A 17,208-nucleotide genomic window follows, 5' to 3' on the forward strand; every position below is an offset into this window, starting at 1 on the left:
CTCCTTCGATTCAGCTTCTGGGTTTTCATCCAAAACCAATGCTGAGATTAGAAAGAGGACCAAATCCAAGGACAACAAGTTTGAGTTCGGTGAAAGCCATGCTCAGATCTTCAGGCTAATGCTCGATGATGCCCATCTTCAATCTCACCTTTATTTCTACGAGTATCGAAATGCTTTTACCTTCTCGCTTATGGTTATTTCTTCTTTGTTGCTTCAGAAATACTTGAATGGTGGATTGGAAGAATCTGGGTCTTTAGCAAATGGCGATTTTGTTCCGATTCTACTAGGATTTATGGGTGTTTTTAAGTTTTTGACGTTGTTCGCCAAGGTTTCTTTTGAAAAATCTGCATCAAGGAGTCGGAGAAGCAATTGAATGTTCTCTTTGGGGCTTTGGGAGCCATAGCTGGGAATATGGTTTGCTTCCTAATTAGTCCTTTGGTTCTGGATTTCAATTTTGGTCCACTTCATGGTTTTGGTAGATCTTCAATTGCTGTTTTAATGGCGAGCAACGTCTTTTGGTTCTGGATTACCATAGGACCTTCGGTAATTATTGATGAAACCGACTGTGATCAATTTGTAGTTGCTGGAAAAATTATCGTAGATTTCATCAATAATTACCGAAACCTGTATGATTATCACATTTTACCAATTTTTTGGCCCCCACAAGTCCCCTAATGTGTTAAATGCAAAAACATTCAAAATATACATTCTTCAATGATCCTAAGGAGAAAAAACCCCAAAAGTTCTGAAAAAATTCTCAAATTGGCACAAAAATTTGATTATCATATGACCTTCGGTAATTACCGATGAAACCTACGGTAATCAATTTATACTTGCTGGAAAAATCACCGAAGGTTTCATTGGTAATTACCGAAGGCTCTACTGCAATCAAATTTTTTTGCCAATTTCAAAATTTTTTCAGAACTTTTGTGGTTTTTTCTCCTTAGGATCATTGAAGAATATGTATTTTGTATGTTTTTGCATTTAACACACATTAGGGGACTTGTGGGGGCAAAAAAATTGGTAAAATATGATTACCACATGGGTTTCGATAATTACCGATGAAACCTTCGGTAATTTTCCAACAAGTATAAATTGATTACCATAGATTTCATCGGTAATTACTGAATGCCCTACAGTAATCAAATTTTTGTGCCCATTTGAAAACTTTTTCACAACTTTTGGGGTTTTTTCTCCTTAGGATCATTGAAGAATGTATATTTTGCATGTTATTGTATTTAGCACACACTAGGGGACTTGTGGGGGTAAAAAAAGTTGTCGAATATGATTACCATAGGGGTTTCGGTAATTACCGATGATTTATATGGTAATTTTTCCAGCAAGTATAAATTGATTACCATAAGTTTCATCGGTAATTACCGAAGGCCCTATGGTAATCAAATTTTTGTGCCAATTTGATAACTTTTTCAGAACTTTTGGAGTTTTTTTTCCTTAGGATTATTGAATAATGTACATTTTGCATGTTGTTGTATTTAACACACATTAGGAGACTTGTGGGGGCCAAAAAAGTTGTCAAATGTGATTACCATAGGGGTTTCGGTAATTACCGATAATTTATATGTTAATTTTTCCAGCACGTATAAATTGATTACCGTAGGATCGGTAATTATCGAAGGCCCTACGGTAATCAAATTTTTGTGCCAATTTGAGAACTTTTTCAGAACTTTTGGGGTTTTTTCTCTTTAGGATCATTGAAGAATGTATATTTTACAAGTTTTTGCATTTAACACACATTAGGGAACTTGTGGGGGCCAAAAAATTGGAAAAATGTGATTACCACAAGGGTGTCGGTAATTACCGATGAAACCTACGACAACCAAATATTTTTGCCAATTTGAGAACTTTTTCTGAACTTTTGGAGTTTTTTCTATTTAGGATCATTGATATTTTATCAATACAATACGATAGATAACTTTTTCAACAAAACAACACATAAAACCAATGTCTATTATGCCAAAACACACGTTACGCGGTTGAGCTACTAATTGCATTCCTTATTACATTGCATAACACATGCATATCACATAACATGCCCCCATTGTCTTAATATAGTGTAGAGCGATTTATGGTCCTTCAGTTGAATGGTGCTATTGGTTGGCGGTGCTATCAAGAGGTATGGCGGCTGAGCATGATCGGCTGCTATGACCATTTTGTTTGCACCTCCTGCATCTATATTGATGACGCTCCTCTCCTTGAGATTGAATCCTCTTCTTTCTTGGTCTTCTTGACTGTTTGCCAATCTTATGTGGAAGTACAAGCTGGTTTATGACATCATCTAGAGAATGCCACTAACATTTATCTCCAAGTGGATATATGGTTTCCGAATATGCGTCACGAAGTGAGTCAACTGAGTAATGTGCTAAGCAAAGGATATATGGAGAAATATATTGATGCTTACATGCTGCAATTGCATGGACACAAGGAAAGCCAGGTTTCTCTATACGGCATGTGCATTATCTGTCAAATTTAAATGAATAATATGCTTCAGTGACTACCAAATAAGGGTGCTTATGAAATGAATGATGCAATCTAGAGAAAATCAACTCTAATAAATTGAAAAGTGTGCAAAGACTTTCAGACAGAAATTTTACCAGCCTAATCAAGTACACTCCTCATTCCCAACACTATGATAAAGAAATGTTGTAAATATGTCCCCAAAGAAAAAAAGGTTGTATCCATGTTCCCAAAGAAAAGTTTATAGTATATAGTTAGACAACATAAAAGAAAAGCTCTTTAGGTAAACAAATCAAACACTGATAACATACAAAACTATATAGTAATAATTTAGAGAATGTCATATAAAAAAATAAAGCAAAAGGTCATCAAGTTATTTTCTCTCATGGACATAATAAAATCCATTAAAGAGCTGCATTAGGAGGATAAAATGCTTTAAAATTTTTTTTTTTGGGAAAAAAAAAAAGTAAACAACCAAGATATAGTAGTGTATTTAGACTTTAAATATATGAAACAACATACATAATATATTAAACAATATGTGAACAAAACTATGATGCACATTATATGTGAGTCTACATAAATATGAGTTTTGGGGACAAAGATATTGCACATGTGATATACATTATGAGCTAATTCACTTAGAATTTTGCTTTAGCTAGTTGATGGAGAATATGTCAATGTCGCCATTCATATGACCTTGTAATGCAAATAAACAAAATAAAACTTCAAGTTAAATAGAATATACAATTAAAAAACCAACCAAAACATAGAATTATACCAAAACTTCAATTTCTATTCTCCACAATTCAGTCTTCAATCTGCATACTTCTAGCATACAAAAAAACACAACATATAATTCTTCCAGCATACAAAATTCACATTCCTCAGCATAAAAAATTCACATTCTTCCATACTTCATCAAAAATAAAGACAAAATTAGGGAGAAAAATTTAGGCTATGTACCTTTGAAAATTTATGCCACTGCCCAAATTTAGTCAATCCTTCAATTAACTGGTTCTTCCTTTCTTCATGTATGAGCTTCTTTAAGTTGAACCTGTCAAATAAAGAAAGAGAGCAACTATCGCTAGATTCTTTGTTTATAAAAGGAAAAACAAACAAAGAAAGTCATCCATGTAACCAAGTAACTATCGTAAGGAATGGCTAATGCAGCTATGTATCGGAATTATTATTATCATATAGCAAATACACCTTCCTTTTCCAAATTTGTTTTAGGTATATTATCACCAAGAAATATAACTGCTATCAGAATTCTTTGGTGAATTACCTACTCTATGCAGAATTTAAATATCCACTCACAAGAGTTTACTGCAGTCGATAAAAGACCTTCAAAATTCTTCAACTGAGGTGCAGGCATTTTGCAGAATTTGTTAGGAGTCAAATTTCAAATATACAAAACTAGTATCTCAACCTAACCACAAAAATATTAAATGTTTTTCAATGTACAAAACATATGAATATTAATTTGAGCAACAAATGGAATATAATGTCTGACTCTTATCCAATATCAAGGCAAAGAATATTAACTCCAAAATATATAATCTTCTTGATGATTATTGGAGAAATTTCCAATTGGATCATCAAAATTTGCAAGTGGGATAGTTTGAGTGGGCTTAATGTAGAAAAATGACATAGACCTTAAAATTTTTTAATATGTGATCATCATATTCTGCCATCGATGTGTATTTGCAGCAACCCAAAAACTAAAATTATGATTTAAGATATACCTTTTTTCTTGAAAGAATCATGACTAAAAAGTATGTAAATGTGAATGAAATAGAAATATATTTAAAATATTTACGTCTTTAATTGATAATAAAGTTGTGTAAAGTTCATTGAAATATACTTTTGGTTTAATATTATACCTCCTTTTTTGAGCCACCAATCTCCACAGTAACTTATTATGTCATGGCAAGATGAAAAATGCAATCCTAAGATAAACCAAGCCCATGAGTTATCCTTTGAAAAAATATTATAACCCATTGTTACCGATGCATGTAATATATATATATATATATATAGTCTGTGCATGAAAGAAATAAAAAACAAGGGCATAAATTTACTTTTTTACCAATTAAAATACAAGATGAAAGAATAGGTTTATATATCACCTTTAGGCAATCCTATCCATAATTGTTATTGCAATTATTTCATAATATATATGAGACCATTGTATTGTACTAATACATTTCTTCAATGCATCTATGTTAATATTTTTTCCAACGGACTACTAAGATAGCATAAGCAAAATATAACATGTATAGAACATTGTATAGTTGTTATATAGCATGATTAAGTGGATAAACTAAATACACATCCAGCTTGAGATTTAAGCTATAACATACCCCCAACTAGTAAGATTTAGTACATGTAAACTATTTTTAGTACTAAGATCCTTAGCATATCATGAAATTTCTTTCTATATGCATATGCTAAAAGTCATGCTGGTGATCCAAGAAGATCTTCTACAACATTTTTCCTTGAAGTCACTCACTCCATAGTTCAGTTTACTACTTCCAGCAGGTACACTAGTTATCATTGTGATCCTTCTGGTAGGTAAGAACATCAAATGGAAGAAAAGTACATCAAAATTAGAATAGATATATCTTGAATTTCAACTAGAAATGTAAAATGATAAATGTTTCTTGCACTTTACTTCATTTAATATGATATATATAAGTTGTTCTAACTTCTAATAACAAAAGGAAAATTGTTATTAAAAAAACAAAAAAGCTAGAAAAGGAAAAAACCAAATACAAAAAACAAAGGTAAGAATTATTGCTCAAGCCTTATAATATAATGTTTTCAGCAATCCCAAGATCCTTGAAAGGGTACTCAAGAGAGACGTTGACAACCCTACAGCAAATAAACAAGAACACTATGGTAAACCTCATGCACTGAATAAGTTTATATTAACAGGCTTGGAAGGTTGCGTCTGAAGAAAAATGTAACAAGGACTTGAGATTTGTAATTATATCATGTATCCTGTAATAAATATTATGCAGTACTACCTCTTACTTTAATATTGAAATTAAATTAAAAAAGCTCAAAGCAAAACAGAGCATGCTATCTTATTGCTAGAGTAAGTCGTATTCGAGATGGTAACCAAACAAAATTGCCCCAAGTCAAGCAACGCCAACATAAATTGTCTGTTTAGTTTTCAGTAATTATCAGAGGCAGTTCATGACTTCAAACACATGCAAGTTTTTCTTGTTAAAATCTTCTCAAATAGATAGGGAGCAAGAAAATTTATGGTCATTTACATTCATTATCATTTTTTTTTTGGGTACTCCATTGGTTGTAAATTTAATTTCCATGTATAGAAGAAACAACCAAAGATTGTTTTAATGCTTTTATTACAATAATAGAGAATTTGTATTTAACTTTAAATTATTGTTTGAGAGGATATTTTAGGTTCATTAAGTTTGCATAATATTTGAAGCTGGGCATCTTTCTGCAAGGTAACATCCAGCAACATATTAGGACCCATTGATGGTAATGTTTTCATACTTTTTTTTGTTGTATGAACTATAAGATCAACATGCCAAACATTTATGGCAAATAAACAAAACCTCAAGCCCTAGTTTTTATCATTATAAATTCTGAAAACAAACTAGCTGTCTAGAAAGCTGTGTAAAACTTAATATAAATCATTATCAGTATTATAAATTTTTATTTATTATTAATTTAAGGTATATAATCACAACATGGTCCACATTAACATTTAGCTGTCTGCCATGATCTAGTCAAGAAACTTTTAGAGCCATAGAAATTATGGGTCAAGGAAAAAGAAATGTCCTTTTAACTTTCCATTTCCAATTTGGAAACCTTCAAATAGTTGAAGCCAGTCTATTCAAATAATCCATAAGAAATTCAAATAAAAGATATATTGCCCAGAGATAAACATCCAAACTCTAAGCACTTTAATTTACAACACAAGAATGATAAATAATTCACTCCGTTAGAATTTTTTTTTTTTTTAGTAGTCCAATAAGAGATCTTAAGGAAAATGTTTTACTTGTATGAATAACACACTAAAACGTTTATTACATTAGTTCAATGAGGAATCATTTTCCAGAAATTGATTTTGAAAATTCTTTAGTATTTGGTGAATGGAAAATATAAGAAGGAACAAAAATTTTAAAAATATAGGATAACGAAACTTGGGATTTTTTTTTTTTTTTGGGGACAAGTTTGAATTAAAAAATACTTCTCTCAACATGTCCCAAATAGCTTCAAAAAAAAAAAAAAAAAAGACATTACAATTTACAAAGTCATATTCCTTTATAAAGTATTTTTCTTGGGAATTATCGGCCTACCAAATAAGGAAGTGAATAATTCAAGCAAAAACCAGATACTATCATTTTTTTTTTTTGTCTAATTGTGACAAACTATAAATGAAGGAGTAATTTAGAAGTTCCAAAATGTTGAATCTTGATGTGAAATTAATTATTTTTAGAAAAATAAAATAAAATTAAGAATATAAGTTATATAAACATATTTCACAGCAACTTACCTCTGGAGTTTGATGGTTTGGTTCTACTAATCCTTTAGCATCCATGCACTTAGCCTGATATTTTGAAACAGCCAAATTTGACTTGTCCAGCGACAAAGCATACATCACCTGCAAATTCCTAGATAGGCTTTCAGTTCCACGCTTTAATTCCTGCACTTTCATCTTTGATTCGACAAGGAAGAAACCATCTAAACCATGATTATTGACTTCCATCCCTCCTCCTAAAGAACTCTTTGGTCATCCCAAGCTGTTTTGCCATTCTTTCTCACTTTCTCTTCCTCTTCTTCTTCGTCATGCTCTGTTTAGGGCTTGATTTTTCCTTTTTGATATTTGAAAAGGGTAATTTGGGAATATATGAAAATGAAAGGGTAAAACAAAAAAAATTCAATCAAGTGAGTAGATTTCATTAACACGTTTCAAATAAGGGTATTGGGCTAAATTCTCTTAGCTTTTAAGTTCAGCATCCAAAATTACGATGCAAATCTGTTGCCCAAAAAATTAAATTAAAAAAATTCAAATCAAATCCTTTTTTTTTTTTTTTTTTTTTTTTAACTCTTATCATTTGGGTGGGGGCCGAAACTCTTAAACCTTTACCAAAGAAACCGTCTCTTTGTTGGCATAGCTTGCCCTGCTATATATACTAAATAAATTTTCTAATAGTTTAGTTTTTTGGAAACTTCAGTATAATATTAGAGCTTAGCTTTTCGGAAATGAGTTTTTACTTGTGGTTTTTTATTTTTATTTTTTTATTCTCCCCTGTCTTTCTGATCCTCAAGCTGCCAAGCTAATTATCTCTAAAGATCAACATGTTGAGTTTGAGGAAATGATTGGAATTTGTAAAATGAAATCAATATTCCATAAAAAAGAAAGCAACAAAACCAAAATTGCACAAAAATGAGAACTCAGGAGTACTGGTACAGCAACACGACATACGTGCACACGTAGAGAATCTCATTCAATAATTAAGATGAGGAAAAAATACAAGGGAATCTGAAAAATGAGCCACAAATAATGAAAAGGAAAATACATTTCTTATTTCATATACATTTTTATTCAATCTGCAGAAAAAAAGGAACAATGGAAAATGTGTGAATGTCGATATGATTACAGTATTATATTTGAAAGGGACACATTTTTTTTTTCGTGGAAATATGAAAGTGATACAATTAGAGAGAGAGAGAGAGAGAGAGAGAGAGAGAGAGAGAGAGAGAGAGTACAATATTGTTGTTTCTTTTTCTTCAGAGTAAGAGATATTAGATATGGCGTGAATAAGTGGGACTGTTCAGAACACCCCCCACACAGAAATACAAAGAAATGTCGAAATGAAAAAAAATATGAGTTTTCACAGAAGAAATCTAAACAAAGAGTGGGAAAGAAATGAAAAGAAAACGAAAGCCCAAAAAATCCACAGCTGTAGATTCATGTCTTTTAGCGTTGAACAACTTTGATCGACATCATATGTGTGTGTATATTTATATAACTTGTGGGGTTATTGCGGCCTTTTTTTATGTTATGGTTTTGAGAGTCGTCTTTGTCTTTCATCCTATCTTCTTGCCTGTTTTCTCTCTGTCTTCCATTATTATAATAATCTTTGTCTTTGCAGCGAGTATGTGTGTGTGTGTGGGGGGTGGGGCTCAATGAACGAGGTTGAGGATTGTTATTCCCATTTTGGGTTCCTTTCCTACCTTCTTTTCCTACTCTCTATTTCTCATTTGTCCTTCCACGTTCCATCACTTCAATATCTCTCTGAAGCACACAGATTATATTTTTATTATATTATATATTTTGTCATTCTGTTACTGACCCTGTTTTTTACTTGCAGGTAATAACAAACAAACACACTTTTGCTCATTCATTTTTCCGCTTAAATTGGCAAAATATGAATCACTTTTCAATTTAGTCTCTCTCGCTCTCTCTCTCTCTCTCTCTCTCTCTCTCTCTCTCTCTCTCTCCCAACTTTCCCAAACTCTTTCTCTTTTCTCTGTTTTGTTCATATCCTTCTCAGCTCTGCTATCTTTATTTTCCAAAAAGGAAGATGAAAATGAGTTATAGTAGTCATGGTTATTTCCTTTGCAACCATCGTTTTGGCTCTTTCTTTTCCATTTCTCTTCTCGTTCTCATGGTTCTGAGCTCTGCCCAGTTGAGATTTGTGGCTGAAGGTAAATGGGTAACCCATTAATATTACAAAAATTGTATACATAATGGGTAACCCATTAATATTACAAAAATTGTATACATACTTGTCTATAGACTAAATAATTTTCCTATACATGCATGTGTTTTTGCAGGCAGAGCAATTTCCAAACGCATTGTTTTCACTCAGCAGGTGAGAATTGAAAAGCTTTCCTTTTCACTCACTTCACATTATTTTTCCTTCTTGTAGAACTTTAATTTAACATTTGGTGTGCTTTTTTGTAAATTTGGATAGACAGCAAGTGAAAACAAGGCAATTGTAAGAGCACAGATAGGTTCAAGGCCTCCAAGGTGTGAGAGAAGGTGCAGCTCATGTGGTCACTGTGAAGCTATTCAGGTACCAGCAAACCCACAAGTCAAAGCAGGGAACAAATCCAACTCTTCAATGATGGTCAACATAGCTTATGCCAGAGGAGATGATAACTCCAATTACAAGCCCATGAGTTGGAAATGCAAATGTGGCGACTTCATCTTCAACCCCTGATCAAAACAACTTTCTTAGGATATATATATATATTTTTGTTTCTTTTTCCAGTGAAGAATTAATACTAAATTTTGAACGCTGGAAAAGAATGATACCTTTTCAAAATAAAATAATTCTCTTAGATCTTTCTTCTTGGGATCCATGAATTCCTACTAGCTCTTCTAGGCTTTGAAGTATGATAACCTCATGTGGTTTATGCAATGTTGGATAATGTTGCAAAAATATCATTTTCATTCTTTTGCAGAGATCACTTTGTAGTTTTGAATGCTGATGTGAGTATGTACATATATATATATATATATTTCTTGTTTATAATTTGTTTGCTGCTTCAACATCTCAATTAGTGATCCTGATAGTTTAAAGCTATTTGATTATTCATGTTTATAATTTAAAATAAATGACTCATTTAATCATTTTTTAAGCGTCTGTTATATATGTTAAAGTGATAATTTATTATACATTTTTTAATATTTATTTATTTATTTATTTATTAATTTATATAATATTATTTTGTCGTTATTATACTGGAATAATCGACTTAATTTGATCGATTATAATATATTATTTCTCACGCCTCTAAAAAGAGTTTTTATAGTATAAAAATGGAATTATTCATTTATTTTAATTTTTTTTGGGGAGTATTTTTTCTTGGGAAAAAAGTACATTTGAATCCCAAAGGGCAACAGAGACATAATCAGACAAGGCTTAACTTTCATCCTGTTAAATTTGCAAAACCTCAAGAAATGGTGTACATAATTCTAAAATTCTGGTGTATCTAATTCTACTTCCTAATATCGTTGAAGATTTTCCCTAAAAAAGAAACTAAAAAAATAAAACACCTCAAGAAATGAAACCCAGAGTGCGAATTTTCTGAAGTTTATTAATAATTGCAATCATTTTCAAATTCCAAAACTATTAATCCCCTGTTTCTGAAAGCAAAAACCAATCTCTCAGGAAAATATTATAATCATTAACCTAACTGAGCTAAGATCATATGTCAGCATTCAATGAGATGGGTATAAATCAAATGTCAATCAGAAAGAGAGAAAGAAAAACGCTTCCGTTTTTTGATCCCAAAGAAATCTCAGAAAACAGAAATGAAAGAAAATAAAGGAAAAGACAGGAGAGAGAAAAAAAAAAAAAAAAAAAAAAAAAAAGAGAATCAGTATGATTAGAGTGACATCCAGTATCTGAATAAAAAACCAAAAAAACAAAAAAACAAAAAATCGTGTGGTAAAATCGGAATGGCGATGGGATTTTACATGGGTATAAATTATAACACCGCTATATACACTCAAAAATCTTTCCTAGTTATTACTACAAACTTATCATCTTCTTCGTTATAGATGTGACTCTACAAGTATCCCAGTACCCAAAAAAAAAAAAAAAAAAAAAAAAAAACATTTTCACACATCATATTCAAACCACCAGTATACCAGAATATATGGAAAACAGTAGCTCCTGAATCTGAATGACAACACAAAAACTCAAAAAAGAGAGTGTGAAACAGCGTACAAACAGGGAGGTTACTTGTGAAATGAGGCAAACAATTTGGAATTTTTTTTTTTTTTATCTCTGAGAAAATTTGTATCAACCATGTTAGTGTTTTGAGGAGTTACTTTATGGTTGGTGCAGAGTGCACTGCTATTTTGGCTTAACGATGTGAATTATTTTGGCAGTATTTTCTCAGTTGGGTCTGTATTTGATTTTATTTTTCTCAACATTTAGGAAGTGTGTATTCTGGATTTGATGTGAAGGAAAAAAAGCAGAGAGATGATTAATCACTGATCAAATAGTTAATCACCGGAATGCCATCCAACAACCACAGCCATTTCAAAAGCCAATGTTTTCCTTTGTCAATTTTATATCATCTGTTGGACAAAACGGAAAACGATCAAGCTTTTTTTTTTTTATTTTATTTTTTGGGAGTAAATAAAACGATTAAGTACTTTGTAAAAGAGTATTCTACACTCACTCACACATGTTTTAAACTTTTTTTTTTAATTTTGATTTTATATATCTTGCCTTACTCCTTTAGCTGCTACATCATTTTTTTTCACTATAAATTCCTCCCCTCTTTTTCTTTATAGCAAATAAAATAAATATGTAGTAACCTTTGTTCTCCTCCTTATCCTCCATATTTTTTATTGCTTTTTTTTTTTTGTTTTTTTTGTTTTTTTTTGTTTGGTTTTGTTTTGTTTTGTTTTGTTCCTTAGTCTTCTCGTCATTTAAATTTTATGAAATGTAGCATTTCTGAGAGAAAGAGAAGAAACAAACAAGAAGTATCTTTAAACGGATAAAAACACCGAAAATGTGCACAATTAAGCTATTGGCTAAATCGTGATGTGTAACAAATATTTTGATGTAAAGGGTAAAAAACAAACCAATAAAGAGCAAAACAAACTCAATTATCAAAATACAAAATTTGTTTGAGAGTATTTTTCTTAAATTCATTTAAAAATATTTAAAAGGGGATTAAAAAAAATTGTCACAGTGATTGACACAAAATTTGAGATTGATGGTCTTTAGATGAGCATCGAGGGCATTTAAAAAGAAAAGAAAAAAAAAATGAATTGGTAGTCTGTGAGGCTGGAAGCTACAGCGGGAGAGCAGTGGGAGGTGGGGCCAAGGGGCTGAAGCCTGAAGAGTTTAACATGCTAAATAGAAGAGAATGTTGGTGCAAATCTCAAGACAAAAAACCCAAATCTGATAAAAGCTGAAAGAAGAACAGAGAAAAGGAAGTGGATTCTGATTCCAAAAAGCTCTGTTTTTTTCCTCTCCAAGTTCTTTTTAGAAAACAAAGCATTGAAACCTCTCTATCCCCGAAAGCCAAGCCACGGGACAAAATGTACCATAATATATATATATATATATATATATATATTCACAAGAATCACCTTCTCTTCTGATTCACATTCAGATTCAGATGGGTCGTATTCATTTTCACCCTTCTCTTCCAAAGATTACGACTACTTATAAACCGCAAGTTCAGGCCTTTCTTGATATCGACCCTTTTGTGTATTCCACACTGCCAATTGCCAATAAAGTCTCTCTCTCTCTCTATCTCTCTCTAACCAAAATTATAATCCCAAATCCATAATATCATAAAAATTTATTTATTTATATTCTCTGTGCATTTCTCTATGCAGAAAGTAGCGGTTAGGATTGGACTCTTCTTGGTGTTTATGTTATGCTGCTAATATGAGGAAAAGTATCAAACTTTGACTTGGGAGAGTGCAGATTTGCAATGATTTATATGTAATACAGAACACCTTTAACTCAGGCAAACACATAGCCACATGATATGATTGGTTAACGAGCAAATTCAAACGGCAACATAGCTCAATTACAAGCAGAATAATTCAAATAGTAGCATGAAACCTACAAAAAAAGCTACCCAAATTTTTACTTTGGCAGGCTTGACAAAATATCGGTCTAGCCAACAGAATTTCATGATTGGGTTTCCAGGTTTGCACTAGCATGGAAATGGAATACGAAGTATAACCATATCATTCACAAGGTAAAACCTGAAGAAAGAAAGTCAAGTGAAAAGGCAACACGCAAGCTCATCGATCATCATTCTTAAAAGTAAGCCTTTTCTCTCTTCTTCACCCAATAGCTATGGGCTAAAAAGGAGAATCTTGGATATTCCTATGGGTGCAGCCTAGTACCCAAGGCCGCTTTCTCCTCCATTACGTCCAAGTTCCAGTTTTGGGCATACAACCAAACAATAAATAGATGAATGAACACCAAAACCAATTCACTGGATTAGAAGTTTACCGGTTTGAATTTGTTCAAGAGCTAAAAACACCTCTACGTAAGAGCCTCACGCAGTGGCACGTTATAGAGGCAGTAAAAAGGTCATGCAACTGTGAATCTTGGAGATGCATAAATACCAAGTTTAGAACATTTTGCTAGCTCTCCAATAATACATATCCTTTAAATGCAACTTCTACGGTACAAACCGAAAGAAAAGACAAAAAACCACAAAGTGCCAAAGTGCTAAATCTTCAAGTATCTTCTGGTACGAGCTACAAACAAAATGGCTAACATAAAACTTGTTGGTAAACCATCAGCAGATTTGTCTCCCTAGTTGTACTTAAGGTCCACTTTAGGTGCGAGATATTTCATGGTATTCACCATGATTATGAGCTTTTCTATTAACATGTTATCGACCATATGATTGATAGTCAAAACCAAATTTTATTATAGAAGTGCTTCCCTTATCTTTTTCTTCTGGAAGAGAGAAAATAGTCTTTTTTGAAAGCTTGTGAGAAAAATCAGAAAATCAGAAAATCAGTATATTTTAATTTTTAGGTGGTTGTTTGTATCATATTCTCCCAATCCAAGCAAATTCAAAAGAAAGTTCACTTTACTTCCACGCAATTAGTCCATCATCACACACACTTTGATTATGATAATAAACACAACTTTGGGGATGAGAACCAGAGGAGGTTACTTCCGAGACAATTACAACACAACTACAAATACAGACAACACTTCAACTAATCCAACATGTACATCAGCGGGAAGAGAAATCGAAAAACCATGCCACTTCAGAGGATATAATGATGTAGCTTAACGTGTATGAAAACGATGAAGTGGATATAACCCCTTTTAGCACCACACCCATCCACAATGTGCAATAGCTAGCAACTTCAATTGACGTTTTAAAATGAACACACTTAAAAAGGCTTCCCCGCGTGATATCTTTATGTATCAGATCCATACATGAGACTTTTAGGCCCAAGTATTGAACCTTTTACCCTATCTTTTGAGTCCAGCTAACTGTCATCCAGTAACAGTATCTTGTTGTTTTTATTTTTGTTTTTATATTTTTTATGACAATCACACCCCCAATGAGTAATCAACGAGGTGCCTCGGTACTTTTTAGTGTAAATTCAGGTGTCATCAATATTTTAAACATCATATAACACTAATAAAAATAACAATAAATCAAATTACAAAAATAAATTATTTTTTATATTATTTTCATTTAAATACAAAAATTACCTAGATATATCTGCCTATACTCGGTCACACACACAGACACACACTCTCTCTCTCTCAGTTGATTCTGATACTTTTATGCGCATCCTTATATCTAGCAATTTCATAGAAGTTTAACACACTTAAAATGGGGCCTCAACTTCTGAACTAAGAGCAATGGAACATTTCTTACGACTTCTTGCATTTGAGTTTCTTGACAACCAAACTTGTCCCAACCCTCAACTCGTTTTCAATTTTACTCCATTATGCAGTAGAAATTATATTAATAAATGCAATATGTGATTTGCCATCGTTTAGTAGTAAATTACAATAAACTCTCCATTCATCTAACGCACTCCACTCTTCCTACCTTCTCTGCCTACCTTCCTATGAAATAGATCCAACACAAGCCTCTAATCTCACCACATATAAGCCAATAATTGAATCTAGTTTAAGAAAGTCTAGAATAATTTCCACGCATAATAATTTAAGCCACAAGGTAAAAAACCAGAAAAGTATAATACATTTTGAAACTACAGCATAGATAAGTGCCTATACTCCTTTTCTTCTTCATCATCAAACCAGCTCATTCGTATGAGTATCGCAAAAGGACTACGTATTTGCAAAATTAAAGGTCACATAGATAACCATGAAGAGTTATCCAAGTCAACTAACCAGAAGGATAACAAAACAAAAACCTTTATGAGACAACATAGATTCTGCATCTGGTTTAGCAGCAACTGCTTAGAGTTTTATCTTCAGCTAACACATAATCCCATCCTATTCCAGAATGCCTCTTCCACTTTGTGAATTAAGAAGATCCCACCACAATTCCACTATTCAATTTCTCAGTGCTGTGACCATTGTATCTCTTTCAGATTGATCCCTTCCTTCACCATTTCATAAAGAGGGCTCATTTCCCTCAGCTTCTCCACCTGATGAACAGTAAGCTCAACTGCCCGATCAATCTCTGCCTCCGTCGTGAACCTCCCAATTCCGAACCTAATCGAAGTATGAGCCATGTCTTCATCCACACCCAATGCCCTCAACACATAAGAGGGCTCCAAACTCGCACTGGTACAAGCACTCCCACTAGAAACCGCCACTTCCTTCAACCCCATGAGCAAACTCTCTCCTTCAACATAAGCAAATGACAAATTCACGTTTCCCACATAACGCCTCTCCAGACTTCCATTCAAAACAACCCCATCAAGTTTTGCTCTAATCCCATTAAGCAAACGCTCCTGCAATGCAGTAATTCTCTTCTCATCGTACTCCATCTCCTTCTTGGCAAGCTCACAGGCGGCACCCATCCCAACCACCAAAGGGGTCGGAACAGTTCCACTCCTTATCCCTCTCTCCTGGCCACCACCATTCATTTGGGGCTCCACACGGATCCTTGGACGCCGTCTCATATACAAAGCTCCAACACCCTTTGGCCCGTAAATCTTATGCCCACTGAGAGACATCAAGCTCACATTCCACTTGTCTACATCGATGGGAATCTTCCCCAAAGCTTGTGCAGCATCCGTATGGAATGGAATATTAAACTCCTTGCAAATCTTTCCAATCTCCTCCATGGGCTGAATCACACCAATCTCATTGTTCACCGTCATGATCGAAACCAGACCCGTATCAGGCCGAATAGCTGACCTGAGCTTATCCAAGTCCACAAGACCATCGGAGCCCACGGGAAGGTAAGTAACCTCGAAACCCTCTTGCTGGAGATGGCGACAGGAATCGAGGACGCACTTGTGCTCGGTCTGGGTGGTGATAACATGCCGTTTCTTATCCCTGTAGAAGTGCAAAACCCCTTTGACGGATATGTTATTGGATTCCGTAGCTCCAGAAGTGAAGACAATCTCTTTCGGCGACGCGCCGATGAGAGACGCCACCTGGGCTCGAGCGGTCTCGACGGCCTCGTCCGATTCCCATCCGTACAGGTGAGTTCGAGAATGGGGGTTACCGAATCGGGAAAGATAGAAAGGAAGCATGGCATCGAGAACCCTTGGGTCCACCGGCGAAGTGGCTTGCATATCCAGGTATAGAGGTCTACCGGAAATTCTCACTCCTTTGATGGAAATCTCATTTGGGTCCTCGAAAGTTTCGGGGACGGAAGTCGCCAGAGCTGGGGCGGTGGCGGCGGCGGTGGATAAGGAACGGAGGGGAGAGAAAGTGGAGATCCGTGCGAGGGTTTGGCGGAGATTGGAAGCTAAAAGCTTGGAAGCCATTTGGAGGGTTTTTTTTTTTTTTTTTTTTTTGGGGTTTTGATACTTTCAATCGTAGAGTCTCTGTTGCTTGGTGGTGTGGCAAAGTCGATCACAGTGAACAATCGAAGGAAACCCTTCACCTCGGTTCAGATATGGAAGACGAATGAAAGCGATAGAGAAAGAAGAAAGGTCACCGACTTTGGAATGGGCTTCTTCAAGGATGAAGCGACACGTGGCAGGTTTGTGACCATTAATGATTATTAACCTTTTGATTAAGTTGTTTGACCAAAAAACGACAGCGTTTTCTTTACATCGGTGAA

The 17,208-nt window shown here is 33.9% G+C and overlaps 2 protein-coding genes and 1 long non-coding RNA gene across 3 annotated transcripts; 1 reads left to right on the plus strand and 2 right to left on the minus strand.

The window, feature by feature from the left end:
- Window positions 1-1,876: 1,876 nt before the first annotated feature.
- Window positions 1,877-7,771, minus strand: LOC132804439 (uncharacterized). The gene is made up of 3 exons (XR_009639578.1): window positions 7,013-7,771; window positions 3,442-5,045; window positions 1,877-2,478 (listed from the first exon to the last, which is right to left on the minus strand). It is a non-coding gene; the product is annotated as an uncharacterized LOC132804439 (long non-coding RNA).
- Window positions 7,772-8,246: 475 nt separating this feature from the next.
- Window positions 8,247-10,007, plus strand: LOC107425022 (EPIDERMAL PATTERNING FACTOR-like protein 2). Its single transcript, XM_016034950.4, has 3 exons — window positions 8,247-9,171; window positions 9,301-9,338; window positions 9,441-10,007. The coding sequence occupies exons 1-3, from the start codon at window positions 9,048-9,050 to the stop codon at window positions 9,687-9,689; spliced, it is 411 nt and encodes a 136-aa protein (XP_015890436.3). The 5' UTR covers window positions 8,247-9,047; the 3' UTR covers window positions 9,690-10,007.
- Window positions 10,008-15,140: 5,133 nt separating this feature from the next.
- LOC107425027 (cysteine desulfurase, mitochondrial) lies at window positions 15,141-17,072 on the minus strand. The gene has a single exon (XM_016034954.4). The coding sequence runs from the start codon at window positions 16,907-16,909 to the stop codon at window positions 15,527-15,529; it is 1,383 nt and encodes a 460-aa protein (XP_015890440.1). The 5' UTR covers window positions 16,910-17,072; the 3' UTR covers window positions 15,141-15,526.
- Window positions 17,073-17,208: the final 136 nt, after the last annotated feature.

This window comes from Ziziphus jujuba, chromosome 7 (genome assembly GCF_031755915.1).
Source record: "Ziziphus jujuba cultivar Dongzao chromosome 7, ASM3175591v1".
In the NCBI taxonomy this organism is placed as follows: domain Eukaryota; kingdom Viridiplantae; phylum Streptophyta; class Magnoliopsida; order Rosales; family Rhamnaceae; genus Ziziphus; species Ziziphus jujuba.

Coding starts and splice junctions, on each gene's coding strand:
- LOC107425022 (XM_016034950.4), top strand. CDS start 9,048: ATGAAAATGAGTTATAGTAGTCATGGTTATTTCCTTTGCAACCATCGT. Junction 9,172..9,300: donor GTTGAGATTTGTGGCTGAAG/GTAAATGGGTAA, acceptor GTGTTTTTGCAG/GCAGAGCAATTTCCAAACGC. Junction 9,339..9,440: donor GCATTGTTTTCACTCAGCAG/GTGAGAATTGAA, acceptor AAATTTGGATAG/ACAGCAAGTGAAAACAAGGC.
- LOC107425027 (XM_016034954.4), bottom strand. CDS start 16,909: ATGGCTTCCAAGCTTTTAGCTTCCAATCTCCGCCAAACCCTCGCACGG.